The 13227-nt window shown below is 32.8% G+C and overlaps 1 protein-coding gene across 2 annotated transcripts; it reads right to left on the bottom strand.

Moving 5' to 3' along the window:
- Nucleotides 1–4222: 4222 nt before the first annotated feature.
- Nucleotides 4223–8117, bottom strand: LOC120351351. 2 transcript variants are annotated; one of them, XM_039428292.1, is made up of 2 exons: nucleotides 6084–8117; nucleotides 4223–5066 (listed from the first exon to the last, which is right to left on the bottom strand). In XM_039428292.1, exons 1-2 carry the CDS (start codon nucleotides 7528–7530, stop codon nucleotides 4618–4620), a joined length of 1896 nt encoding a protein of 631 aa, XP_039284226.1. In that variant the 5' UTR covers nucleotides 7531–8117; the 3' UTR covers nucleotides 4223–4617. The 2 variants fall into 2 exon arrangements, with proteins under 2 accessions (XP_039284226.1, XP_039284227.1); XM_039428293.1 differs by having other exon boundaries at nucleotides 4223–6056; nucleotides 7074–8117.
- Nucleotides 8118–13227: the final 5110 nt, after the last annotated feature.

Genomic DNA, 13227 nt, shown 5'->3' with positions numbered 1-13227 from the left:
ATTTTCAACGAATTAAACTTAACCCAATGCAAAGGTAAGTAATGGAGAACCTGAGGTTGTTTATCAACATTTGCGTCACACGGAAAAGTCTTTCTCACCATTATTCTCCCGCCGACCGAAATCTCGCAATGACAGGGTAAAACCACATACATTGCTCCCGGAATAGGTTGAAGATGATGAAACGAACCTCCCTCGCAAGTGACTGTAGTGTTGGCCTGTATATTCGCGACGATATACTCCGAAGGCGAAAATTCGACGATCTCCAACTCCTGCTTAGCTGGACGACAGCTTAAACTGCAATATTGTTGGATGTCCTTCAGCTCTGTCGCCGCAAACAAGTGATGCATACATCTTGATGACATATGTCCTCCATGCACCAGCCGCGGAAGATAGCATAAGAAATCGTCCTGTGCCCGACAAGAAGAGAGATGATCTCCCGAGATGACCTGAATCTCACCGTCCTCCTGTCTCCGCGCCAAAACGAAATCCTGCTGCTGAAGCTGACAAATCTGGCCGTCGAAATACATAGGTGTCCTCACATACTTGTGCAATTGAAACTGTCCGCCGATGCTGACCAACGGTACTTTTAAGCTAAGCACCATGGAGTTCTCCTTCACCACGCAAGTCGTAAGTGGAAGATCAAAATATCGCTGCAAATCCGATAGAGGTATAGCTAACTGGTGTCCTTTCGACTTATATCCTTTCTCCAATCTGAAGAGATCTGAACGTAATAAATTGGGGTGTACCAGCGAAAAGGGTAAAAGCTTTTTATCACAGCGTTCCTTCGCAGTATTTATGAATTCCTGCCGTGATAAAATATTTACATGTGAGTAGAGGTGAAAAATGTAAATTAATAACTGGTTTGTGAACAGTGTTTTCTCCTCCGATACATTCTGTTGTACGAATAATCTCATACTGTCTGTTAATTTGCTATACGCATCGTGAAATTGCTGAGAAAAATTTCCAGCAAACTGCCTCAAGTTGCGAGAAATCCGAATTAAATCTTTGTGGTCGTCTGCAACCAACCCTTGGAATGCGTTGAGGTGATCAGCTACATGTTTTTCGTTGAATTCCAGCTTATGAAGTTCCCCATCCGTCGCGACTGCGCAACAAAAATGAAGAAAATCGCCGACAACATCGATCGCTCTGGTCTTTCGTGAAGCTTGAGTTCCCAAACGAATTGAAGAGTTGAAAGCAGCATGACTGTTGCGAAGAATTCCGTTTGTAGAATTATACAAAACTTCTACCGCATCCGCTAAACTGCAATCCTCTTGTTGACAGTTAGGCCAGAACACCCTTTCCGCCTGCAAGATGTCGAGCTGAGCTGCCGGGAAATCTACCTCGTATGTTAGTGGAACCGATGATTCATACGCTACAGCGTGACGTAGCTCCTTGTAGAAAACTCCCGCGAAGACCCTGACTGCCTCCAGTTGCGCCGTGAAAGTCGTGAGAATGAGAAATGACGCAAAATGTACCATAATTGACATGTTTATGCGTAACAGAACCTCTTACAAACAAAAAAAACTCTACTTGAAGCAACCGCAAATGAATCGTAATAAAAAAAATCAAGAGAAACGTTTACAATAATATTAATAAACTCGACGTGAATATTACAATTAACAACTGGACTGGCTGGTTAGCATATATTATTAATCAGAAACCTAGAAATGATACAATTTATTAGAAGTGCATAGGCCTATATATATATATATATATATATACTGGAACAATTCTGAAATCAGAACAATATATGAGTCATATGAAAACAAAATCACAATCATACAATAAATCATCAGAATATAAGAAACTTATACTCTAGTTATATTTTTATTGAGAAAGAAATTCAAGTCAAAATAAAAGTGAATAAAATATTCATCCATCAAAAATATAATTGTCTTATAACAGCTTCATTATGAATTTCTATTAGTGAACGTTTAAAAGTATCATAACAACGTTTGTCACTCAATGAACGACCTTGCCCTGGATATGAATAACAAGATTGACAACTAAACAAAAATACGTGACAATTGCACTTTCTTAACGTAGGTCACATCAGTACAAACGCAAAAATAAAATAACAAAACAATGAATTACATTACTGTACTTTTTCGTGGCACCAAATATTAAAACGTACCATGATTTATCGAGAAAAAAAAGAAAGTTATATCAGTGATAATGTTATATTACAAAAATGTAACATGTAATCAGAATATGTAATTATGTGAATGAAACATGACCATTTGGTTATCATAAAATGGTAAACTATCCATCAACCATATTTCCTGTTCATTTTCCTGGAATAACCATAATTTGAAATAACTGAGATATAATTATAATGACTATGAAATATAACATGGTTAATCATAACTGTAAAATCAATACAAAATCAATAATGCAACTGGTGAAATTAAATGTAAAACCCAGCCAAATACCAATTTTCATAGGTAACTGTACCCTAAAATTATAAATATGTAACCATGGAATAATAAACCCTCTTCTATAATAACTGATTCTATATCGTAAAACATGGTTCTACAATGATTACCAAAAATCACTTCTGAAAATAAAAACTCAACCATAATAATAAGCCCTAAACTCAACCTATTGTGCCAAAAGAAAAACTTTTCTACTCAAAACCATTAATATTAGAACCATGACACAATGAAACTCAAATATTATCATGAAATATAATCAAGAATATAGTAATCATTAGTTTATACTGAGAAAAAATTATAAAACGAAATTCAATTCAAAGATATAAACGTATAAAACTGAAACTCTGCTATCCATAGCTAAAAAATTCCCCTATAACCGTTTATTATAACCCATGGACAATAAGTTTGGTCTATATTACCATTGAAAAATATGGACTTCACCTCCAGCAACAATAATCAGTAATAATACTTTAATAAAATTTTACGAGGACTTATAATTATAGGCTTGAATCATAAGACCCCATCGAAAACAGATCAAATAAATAAAATATAATCCTATTATTCAACCACTGGATGATAAATCCATAAATATTATAATCAATTCTGATAAACAATGATGAAATGATAAATAATTACGAATAATATTTACAAAAATTCTCTTAGGGACTTTAATATAGCGCATGACTTCAAAAAAATACGACTTAAAAAAATGACTATCACCATTAAACCTTAATTATCAACACCTTATGACAACAAATTCAAATATTTAATTCATGAATTCTATCAACAAAATATCTACCTTTAATAACCCTTGAAAATATTTCAATAAAACTTATTCATAACCTTAATATAATGAAATATAAAATCCAAAGGGCCAAAATTCTAAAGTGAAATATCTCAGAACCCTTTGCCCTAAACAAAATTATAATTATCGCAATGCTAAAATCTATGCTAAGAAAATATGAAACTGCAATAAAATTTTTTTCGAAAATCGACTTTTTCCGAATTTGTCTGAAATTTCTAGACTAACAATCAAGATACGCCGCATACCTTGTAATCATCATAAATCGTAAAAAAAAGAACTCATCGGACTCATCATAACTGAAAACCAAAATCCAATATATGTAGAATACAACTATCCATCAAATATCATGAAACCAAAATGAAATCCCAACATAAACCATAGAAAAATAGCAGATAACCATTTAGCAAAAACGCGCGAAATTCAAAATCAGTAGATAACCATTCAGCAGAAACGCGCGAAATTCAAAATCCGTGTCTGACTGTAGCCGAAAATTTACTACCTATTGAAATAACTCACGAACCCTCAAATATCTCAAAAATATCTACTTCACATATCCTATCCCATTTTAGAAATGCAAGCGAATGACCTAAAATTCATCTTTAAATTCAAAAAAAAAATTTTGCTACTATACAAGGTCACCAACAAAAACTATAAAATGAAAAACCTCAAAACCCTTTGCTCTAAACAAACTTTTTCACAGAACAAAGTTGAATGTACTCATCCTAAAAAATAAGATTCCCGAAAAAAAAAATCGAAAATTCACAAAATTGTTTTCCATGAACTGGAGATTTCTGAATTTTTCGATAATTTCGCCTCTTGGCAGCCAGTAGAGCAAAAATTTAGTAGAAGTCAATCAATATCGAACGCTATCAAAATCGTCGTTTGAAAAACTTCCTTCACAACAGATTCGTTCGGTGAATTACATTGAATTTCCAGAATATGTTTCAAAATACTAAAACAAAACTTTATATGAAGAAAAAAATCACAAAACCCCAAAAAGAAAATTTTTGAAAATTATTGAAAATACCTAACTCGAAAACTACTGCCCTAATCGAAAAATTTTATTGGACATAAACGATTGAAATTATCACTACCTACAAGCTCAGTGAAAAAAAATCATAAAATCCCAAAATTGAAAAGTTCATTATTAGTAAAAATATCAAAATCTAATAAAAATTCTATTCTAATTATCTTATTCTACTCTAATCATTATTCTTTTTAGCTCATAATATTTCCACATAACATAATATTAATCATTCTTCATATCGGACAATGATTATTTTCAATTTATCTGACATCGAATGATGTATTAGTCCCAAACAGTTCAGCGTTCTTCATTGAATGACAACTGCAAATCAGCTAAAAGGCCTCGTTCTACTAGCAATATTGTCTCATGTAATACTTTCGCTGAGTCTGCTGAGTCTGAGTTCGTTTTTCAAACCTCTCCAGAATTATTGTTTCAATAAATATTTCATCGCTATTAACGCTTAACTGGGACACGCTTTCCAAACTATTCAAAATTATGTCATCATATTTCTCTACCGAACTCTCATTAATAACAATTCCATCAGTTTCAATTTTATTATTCTTCATATCTTTCGGATAATTACAATAATTCAAATCTGACTCTGTATTTTCACCTTCACTGTTCACACAAATCGCTGATTCACATTTTTTCTGTAATCGGTTCAATATACTATTTCCATGGCCTGGTTCTTGTTTATCGATGATTATTGATTCATTCATCTTGTTAACAAAATGTTTATTATCGTCAGTAATACTTTTCAGCTCCAAGTAGCATGAGTCAGTAATATTTCGTTCAACACCATTATTTGCTGATCCACATTTCTGGCTATAATTAATTTTAATATCTACAAGATCAATCTCGTGTTTATGGGAGATTGAATATTTCTTATCATCAGTATTAGAATAGTTTCTTCTAACATATATCCCATTGTGCCTAACACCTTCCAAAGTAGAACCTGATTCAGTGACTATACAACCTCCTAATTCATTCCTTGAATTATCAATATTTGATGGACCGCCGTCTAAAACATTTTCATCAATATGCCTAGTACTAAACTCCTGTGTCCTATCAGTAAAATATGCTTTCTTACGTCTAGCATTTTCCGAAAACTTTCTGCCATCAAAAGAACACACTCTAATATCATAGCCTTCTTTTTCACAAATTCTATGCATCCTTTTATAAACCCGATAAGCATAATTAACGTTGTAAAAACAATTCCGCGTAAAATGATTATGTTTACCACAAACTTTACATTTCTTACGTCTTCTTTTTCTATTAGTCCTATTATTCACGAGACTAACATTCTGATGCATCTTGACTCCTCTAGATTCACAATCATTACGCATACCAGAGTTCACAAAATGTTCAAACGGCCTGTTATCAATCGTAAAAGAGAAATCCAAATCACTTTCCGATAAATCTGATAACTCTTCCTTAATCATTTCCCTATCTTTATCCTCTTTGTAAATTATATCTTCCTCATTCAAATCACAATCATTACAAATAAGAACTTCATCCAACCCATTTTCAATCTCGAAGTTACTAACATGACAATATACATCCACTTCATTTGAAACATAATAATTACAAGAATCAAAATCATCACAGATAATAGCATTTTCTAAACAATTCTCATTTTCAAACTCATTTCCGATTTCCAATAGTTCTTCAAATTCTGGTTCCATAATATCATTAATTACTTGCACCTGTCCAAATTTCCACTCATTCAAATACTGACATGATAATTCATATTTCTCAATATTTTTATACAATTCTACAATAGTACTATTTGATAACATTATATTTCGTTCAACACCATTATTTGCTGATCCACATTTCTGGCTATAATTAATTTTAATATCTACAAGATCAATCTCGTGTTTATGGGAGATTGAATATTTCTTATCATCAGTATTAGAATAGTTTCTTCTAACATATATCCCATTGTGCCTAACACCTTCCAAAGTAGAACCTGATTCAGTGACTATACAACCTCCTAATTCATTCCTTGAATTATCAATATTTGATGGACCGCCGTCTAAAACATTTTCATCAATATGCCTAGTACTAAACTCCTGTGTCCTATCAGTAAAATATGCTTTCTTACGTCTAGCATTTTCCGAAAACTTTCTGCCATCAAAAGAACACACTCTAATATCATAGCCTTCTTTTTCACAAATTCTATGCATCCTTTTATAAACCCGATAAGCATAATTAACGTTGTAAAAACAATTCCGCGTAAAATGATTATGTTTACCACAAACTTTACATTTCTTACGTCTTCTTTTTCTATTAGTCCTATTATTCACGAGACTAACATTCTGATGCATCTTGACTCCTCTAGATTCACAATCATTACGCATACCAGAGTTCACAAAATGTTCAAACGGCCTGTTATCAATCGTAAAAGAGAAATCCAAATCACTTTCCGATAAATCTGATAACTCTTCCTTAATCATTTCCCTATCTTTATCCTCTTTGTAAATTATATCTTCCTCATTCAAATCACAATCATTACAAATAAGAACTTCATCCAACCCATTTTCAATCTCGAAGTTACTAACATGACAATATACATCCACTTCATTTGAAACATAATAATTACAAGAATCAAAATCATCACAGATAATAGCATTTTCTAAACAATTCTCATTTTCAAACTCATTTCCGATTTCCAATAGTTCTTCAAATTCTGGTTCCATAATATCATTAATTACTTGCACCTGTCCAAATTTCCACTCATTCAAATACTGACATGATAATTCATATTTCTCAATATTTTTATACAATTCTACAATAGTACTATTTGATAACATTATAATTCTTTCAAATATATTTGAAGACAAACCTCTTAAAATTATCCTGATAATCCGAGATTCATGCATATTCGAATCTACTTTTCTACATAGGGATAAGACTCGTGCTACAAAATCTCTACCATCTTCTTCAAATTCCATGCTACAAGTATCTAATTCCTTTTCTAGTTTCCACAATTTGAGAGGAGATCGATAGAAATTAACCAATTTTTCTTTCACTGGCATATATTCAAATTTGTCCTGTCGAGTCAAATCATTCTCAATAACGTCAAAATATTTCTCAGCACTTCCTTTCAAACAAAACCGCAAGTATAATAAATTATCTTTTTCATCCCAACCGTTCGCTAAGGCAACCTTTTCAAAATAGTTGAAAAAATCATCAATGTCAAATTCTTCATCTTTTCCATCAAAAAATTTCGGTAATAGTAACGGTCTAAGTTTTTCCATTGTTAATCTGTTCCAATCCAATTCTATTCAATAATAAATAATAAATTTCCAATTAATCTGGTTTCAATAATCATAAATTCTCCATATCTCAAATATCGATATCTCTCCAATAATAATAAATTTATCCTATTCAATCATATCTTAATAATCATTAATTTCTCATTCATCATAAATATCTAATTCTTTATAATAAGAATTGATAATAAATCTTGCAATCGTACAAAATCTTCAATTGTCATAGCTTTTGCAATTCAAAATCAATAATAATCGTAAATCTTCCAATATCGTGAATCTCAAAATTAATCTGTTCAATTATAATCATCATTCTCCATCCGTTAAAATCCATTATTAGTAATCAATTATTGTTCCACAAATTCAATAAATCCTCGAAATTCATCCTACTAACTGTTTCTAGAGCCCCGTAAGGTTTAAACTCAACTATTTCACCCATAATTTCACTGAAATAAAAACATATATTTAATAATGAAAAATGCAACCACAAAAATTGAATCTTCAATGAGGTAACCGGAAAAGTCCAAATTTTAAAAGCTGGATTAAAAACCCTTTGAGCCTCCACCAATTATGTAAACAAGATATGCCTTCACCGAGTATGTAAGGGTGGGAAAATGAAAAACCAAGAAATGATCGTACTGGTTTTGATAATTAAAACAAAACAATAAATTATTTGTACAAAATTAGAATTATAATTATAAATTATGAAATAACAATAAAAATATGAATATTTCAAGGGCTACTCGCTTGGCTGCTAGTGAAGATTAAATTTGTTGTGGTTATGGAAAATTTAAAACAATGACTCAGTAGTCACCTACCTTTATGATAATGGCCCCCAATTTGGCATCCACTGGTTAATCGCGACGTTAATTATTAATGAAAAATAAATAAAAAAACTGATCTAATGAAGTGGGTTCAGATCCCTTCTTATTCAATAATACAATTCTCTTTAAACTGCCCGAACTGTGACAGGAAAACTGTATTATAAAACAAGAACAAAATCTATCCCCTTCACCAGAACAGCCGGACTTTACTCACAGTCCTAACGAACGAGCTCACACACACCGACTAGTAAAATTTTGGGTATTAATATATAACTCAGTCAATGCCAAACATGAAGCCATTTCAAATACATATTTTTATCCGTCGCACAAGCGAGCACGTTTGTTATGAAAAACAAAAGAGAAGCTACAATAATTTTGATAACAAGTGAAATAAACAATCTTTCTGTCGATGACAAAACTGTTCAAAGGCAGAAACACCGTTCATTAAACTTTTCGTAAAATAAAACTCTAAAATCCTGATCAATATGAGATAAATATATGAATCATATATATGTCCCATATGACCAGGTGACAGTATCTACAATATCTCCAAGTTCAAAACAAGAAGGCAAAGTATGATAGGTAGTCAAAAAAATAACAAATATTGGACGCTATTGGACGGTAATACTTCTGTCATATTCAGATCATATGAAATAAGCAAAGACCTTAAAGAATATCTCTTTAAGGTCTTTGGAAATAAGTTGCACGAAATGATTTTTTCATGTCATAGAACTATTACCGCCTAATACCGGCCTAAAATCACACATAACAGGCATAACATGATCATACATATAAGCTAATGTCTATGTTCATTCCAGTCAAGTTTGCATATCATCATCATCATCTTATATATATAAAAATGTTATGTTGGTTTGTGTGTAATGCAAAAACTCCAAAAGTACTGGACCGATTGAGTTGAAATTTTAACATGATATAAAATCCGCATCAAGGATGGTTTTTATCTACTTTTTACAATTTTCAGGGGCGCTACGCTCGCCCGAAAATTTTTAACTTTTTTGTTTATGGATTTTTCCGATTTTTGACTTCACATTCGGGGTCAGCTCGCGAAAATAAGTCGATTAAAAAAAAAAAATTGACCGGGCTCGCAGGGTGGCCCGGGGGGAGGGGGTGAAACTTTGGCCATTTTTGGCCAGATTTGAGCTGAGCGCTGCTGCAATCAAAGTGCAAAATCTGACCGCTAGATAGCGCGCATGTTTCAAAACGCAGCTTCAACAGGTTCGTGAGATATAGAGTACCGGTAAACTACACTCTTGATTACCGTATGTTTTCCGGTACAATTATTGGATTTCAATTACTTTCGCAATTCAGAACAAAGAAAGCATACCGATGCTTTTTTTTCGATAATAAATTCGTGTTTCAGTGCAAATAATCGTGTAACTTGTGTTAATATTGTAGTAATTTCAATCAGTGAATGGATCGATACCGGTACTGTGCTACAATCAATTGGCGATTCAGTCGATAGTGTGAGTATAATCTTATCGATGTAAATCAATCTTGTAATGAATAATAATTATTGAGGCTTTTATTCTTGCATTTGTGTATTCATAATTTCTCAATTGTCAATGTTTCATAATCCTCCAAACCTTAGTTCATAAGCTGATCGGCTTATCTTATAGTTTCAATATCTTATTTCTTTTTCATATTCATGCTATGTTTCCTTCTATCATAAAACAACGAGAAATAAAAAAAAATTCTTATCTCTTTTCTACTAACATACCGGCATTTGACAACGGTGTTGTTGATAATACGATCTGGGCTGTGTTGCATGCTAAAATACAAAGTAGGCTAATATTTTAGTAGTCAGCTGGTTATTTGATCATATAAACAAAATGAAGGGATAGATTATAATAATGTATTAGTCTATCTTTAGAATTGTGTGGTCTAGATTTAGATGTGGATTGCTTTTCACATGGACAACTGTATGTTGCGTGTCCCCGAGTCGGCAAACCAGATAGTCTTTATATTTACGCAGACAGTGGAAAAACAAAAAATATTGTATATAAACAAGTATTGCAAAATTAAACTTATATGAAATGTATTCTTTGTTTTTTCTCATTTCTCAACCATTCGCAAACAGAGAGTGAGAATAGGGAAAAATCTGAGTGCAGAAGAAGGCCTTCCTGTAAAATTCGGCGTGCCACAAGGAACAGTTCTTGGTCCGATACTGTACCTCATCTTTGCCAATGAGTTGTGCTCACTCGACATTGGTGGCAAGATTATTGTCTTTGCCGACGACACAGCTGTGATATTTCAAGGCAACAACTGGAACGAGACTTTCATAACCGCTGAATTAGGCATGGAAAAAATTACACTTTGGCTCCACAGTAATATCCTGACTCTCAATTCATCAAAAACTAAATTTCTAGCATTTTCACTGATGGACTCCAAAAAACCTGTACGAAATACAATCAAGTTACATCACTGCAAAATAAATCGCATAGACTGCAATTGTCCATCAGTAGAACGAACAGATAATATAAAATATTTAGGAGCTATAATAGACGACTTACTTTGGTGGGACAAACACATCATACAGCAAACAACAAAACTCAGGAAACTGGTTTACAGTTTCATTCAACTCCGACAGATACTCACACTGGATACGTTAAAAATTGTATATCACGCATTGGTAGAGTCAATAGCAAGATATGGAATCCTGGCATGGGGAGCTACGTATTTCTGCCATATCAATCCTGTTTTTAAAGTCCAGAAACTCATCCTCAGAATAATGGGACAGAAACATCCACTCTACCCTTCAGATTCTCTATATGAAGAGCTCCAACTACTGAGCATCCGACAAATTTACATTCACAAATTACTCACATTCATCAGGAAAAACCCGCAGTTCTTTCTCAACATGGACCACACCCACAGCACGCGAAGAAGGAATATTGATCTAGCAGTCCCCAGGATGACAACTGCCGCCCAGAGAACAGTCACATACTTAGGACCAAAGATTTACAACAGGCTGCCAATGGACATCAAGGAAATGGTACTGGTTAATATATTTAAAGCAAAAACAAAAACTTGGATAATTGAAAATAGAATAAATTATAGTGAAGACCTTATTACAAACTAGATATTATGAATATTATTAATTCATTTTTTTATCAATCCTTTTTAAGAGACTATTCTCAAATATTTTTTTCTTTTAGAATCTAATTATTTTCCATCAATAATTTTCTATTTTATATATAGGTATTCATTTACTCATTTTAAGGTCTTTGGAAATAAGTTGCACGAAATGATTTTTTCATGTCATAGAACTATTACCGCCTAATACCGGCCTAAAATCACACATAACAGGCATAACATGATCATACATATAAGCTAATGTCTATGTTCATTCCAGTCAAGTTTGCATATCATCATCATCATCATTATATATTTATCACTAGCAGGTAACCCGTGCTTCGCAAGGGTCTATTTTAAAACTTGATCTAATGAAATCCAGAAGAATTGAAAATAGGCCTATAAGAATCCTCGGTTGATTAAGAATTTATAAGCAGCATTTCAAGTAAATCAGTCCAGTAGTTCAGACGTGATGATGCGTCAAACATAATTTCCCTATCCTCCATACACGTGTGTATAAGTCTTTAAGCCAGTTCTTTCCTCTATTATAGTATAGAAGATGATAGATGGATGGATATATCATCCATTTTATCTATCATCTTCTATACTATAATAAAGGAAATGAATGAGAATAAATTTTGAAAGGTTTGAGATATCAATGTGCGGTTTTCACCATACCTTTTCTCTGGAAATCCTGTATCAGAATCATGTATCATATGACCACCTCTCAATAAAAAAAAGGGGTTGTATTCAAAATGGTGGTTCTAAAATGGCAGAAAAAATTTGGGTGCAACGGAAAACCTGTTTTTATCATTCGAAAAGGATCCCCAATCATACCTATCTTCTAATTTCCCTTTTAAGAGAAATGTTCTGCTGCTTCCTTACAACAAGTGAAAGCATGACAAATAATTGAAAAATTGACAAACTGAAAACTTGATGTAATCAAATATTGAAGAATTTGAAATAGGTTTATAAACATCCTCGGTTAAGCAAGAATCTATAATGCAAAATTTCAAGTTAATCAGTCCAGTAGTTCAGACGTGATGATGCATCACAACGTTAGTAGACAGAAGGTTGATCACTCACAGGTGTAAGATTCGAAGTGGTGGGGGGAACGCCAGCGTGACATCACGTGTAGTAGAAAAGTGATAGAGTAACCACACTGAGCATACAGTTTATTCACTGTATCTTCAAATACATCGTCGTTTAATCCCCTCAAGATTGACCTAGAACTTGAAAATTCTCCATACTTATAGCGAATTAATCACTGATTCTAATGATGTTGTTTAATATTTCAAGTTCATTCAACTTGTATGAATAAAATGAAGTTGAAAGTTTTCCAAGAATCTAAACACGTGACACGAAGAAGTTAATAAGCTGGAAAAGCGTTAGTGGACAACGTTAAATACTATTATAATTTCAGATTAACCCATAAAAAATCTTGATAAACCAATGCATTGCAATAAAACAATAAACCGATCCCGATAAATCCAATGAATTTCATTCATATAAATGCACTGACTGAACACATGCTGGTATCGAGCACATGTTCTACAAGAATCAAAATATCTCATCCCCGAAATTCACAAGCTGATGTATAGCCAAACTACAAAATGTAAACACGACCTAGATGATAAAGAAACCTTAAGGGTTTGAAAGGGAAGGTTAGGAGGTGGGTTTTTTGCTTTTATATTGCAAAATGCTTGTATTATTGGAATGTTTTGATAATTATTGTAAAGCAGAAACAGAAAGCTTGCATGTCAGAAAA

This window comes from Nilaparvata lugens, chromosome 5 (assembly GCF_014356525.2).
Source record: "Nilaparvata lugens isolate BPH chromosome 5, ASM1435652v1, whole genome shotgun sequence".
NCBI classification, from domain to species: domain Eukaryota; kingdom Metazoa; phylum Arthropoda; class Insecta; order Hemiptera; family Delphacidae; genus Nilaparvata; species Nilaparvata lugens.
This window is presented reverse-complemented; position numbering and strand designations above follow the sequence as displayed.

What these genes read in the sequence shown, in the direction of transcription:
- LOC120351351 (XM_039428292.1), bottom strand. Translation starts at nt 7,530, where the DNA reads ATGGAAAAACTTAGACCGTTACTATTACCGAAATTTTTTGATGGAAAA. An exon ending in ATGTGGATCAGCAAATAATG is followed by an intron (nt 5,067 to 6,083) that starts GTGTTGAACGAA and finishes CAGCAAATAATG; the next exon opens with GTGTTGAACGAAATATTACT.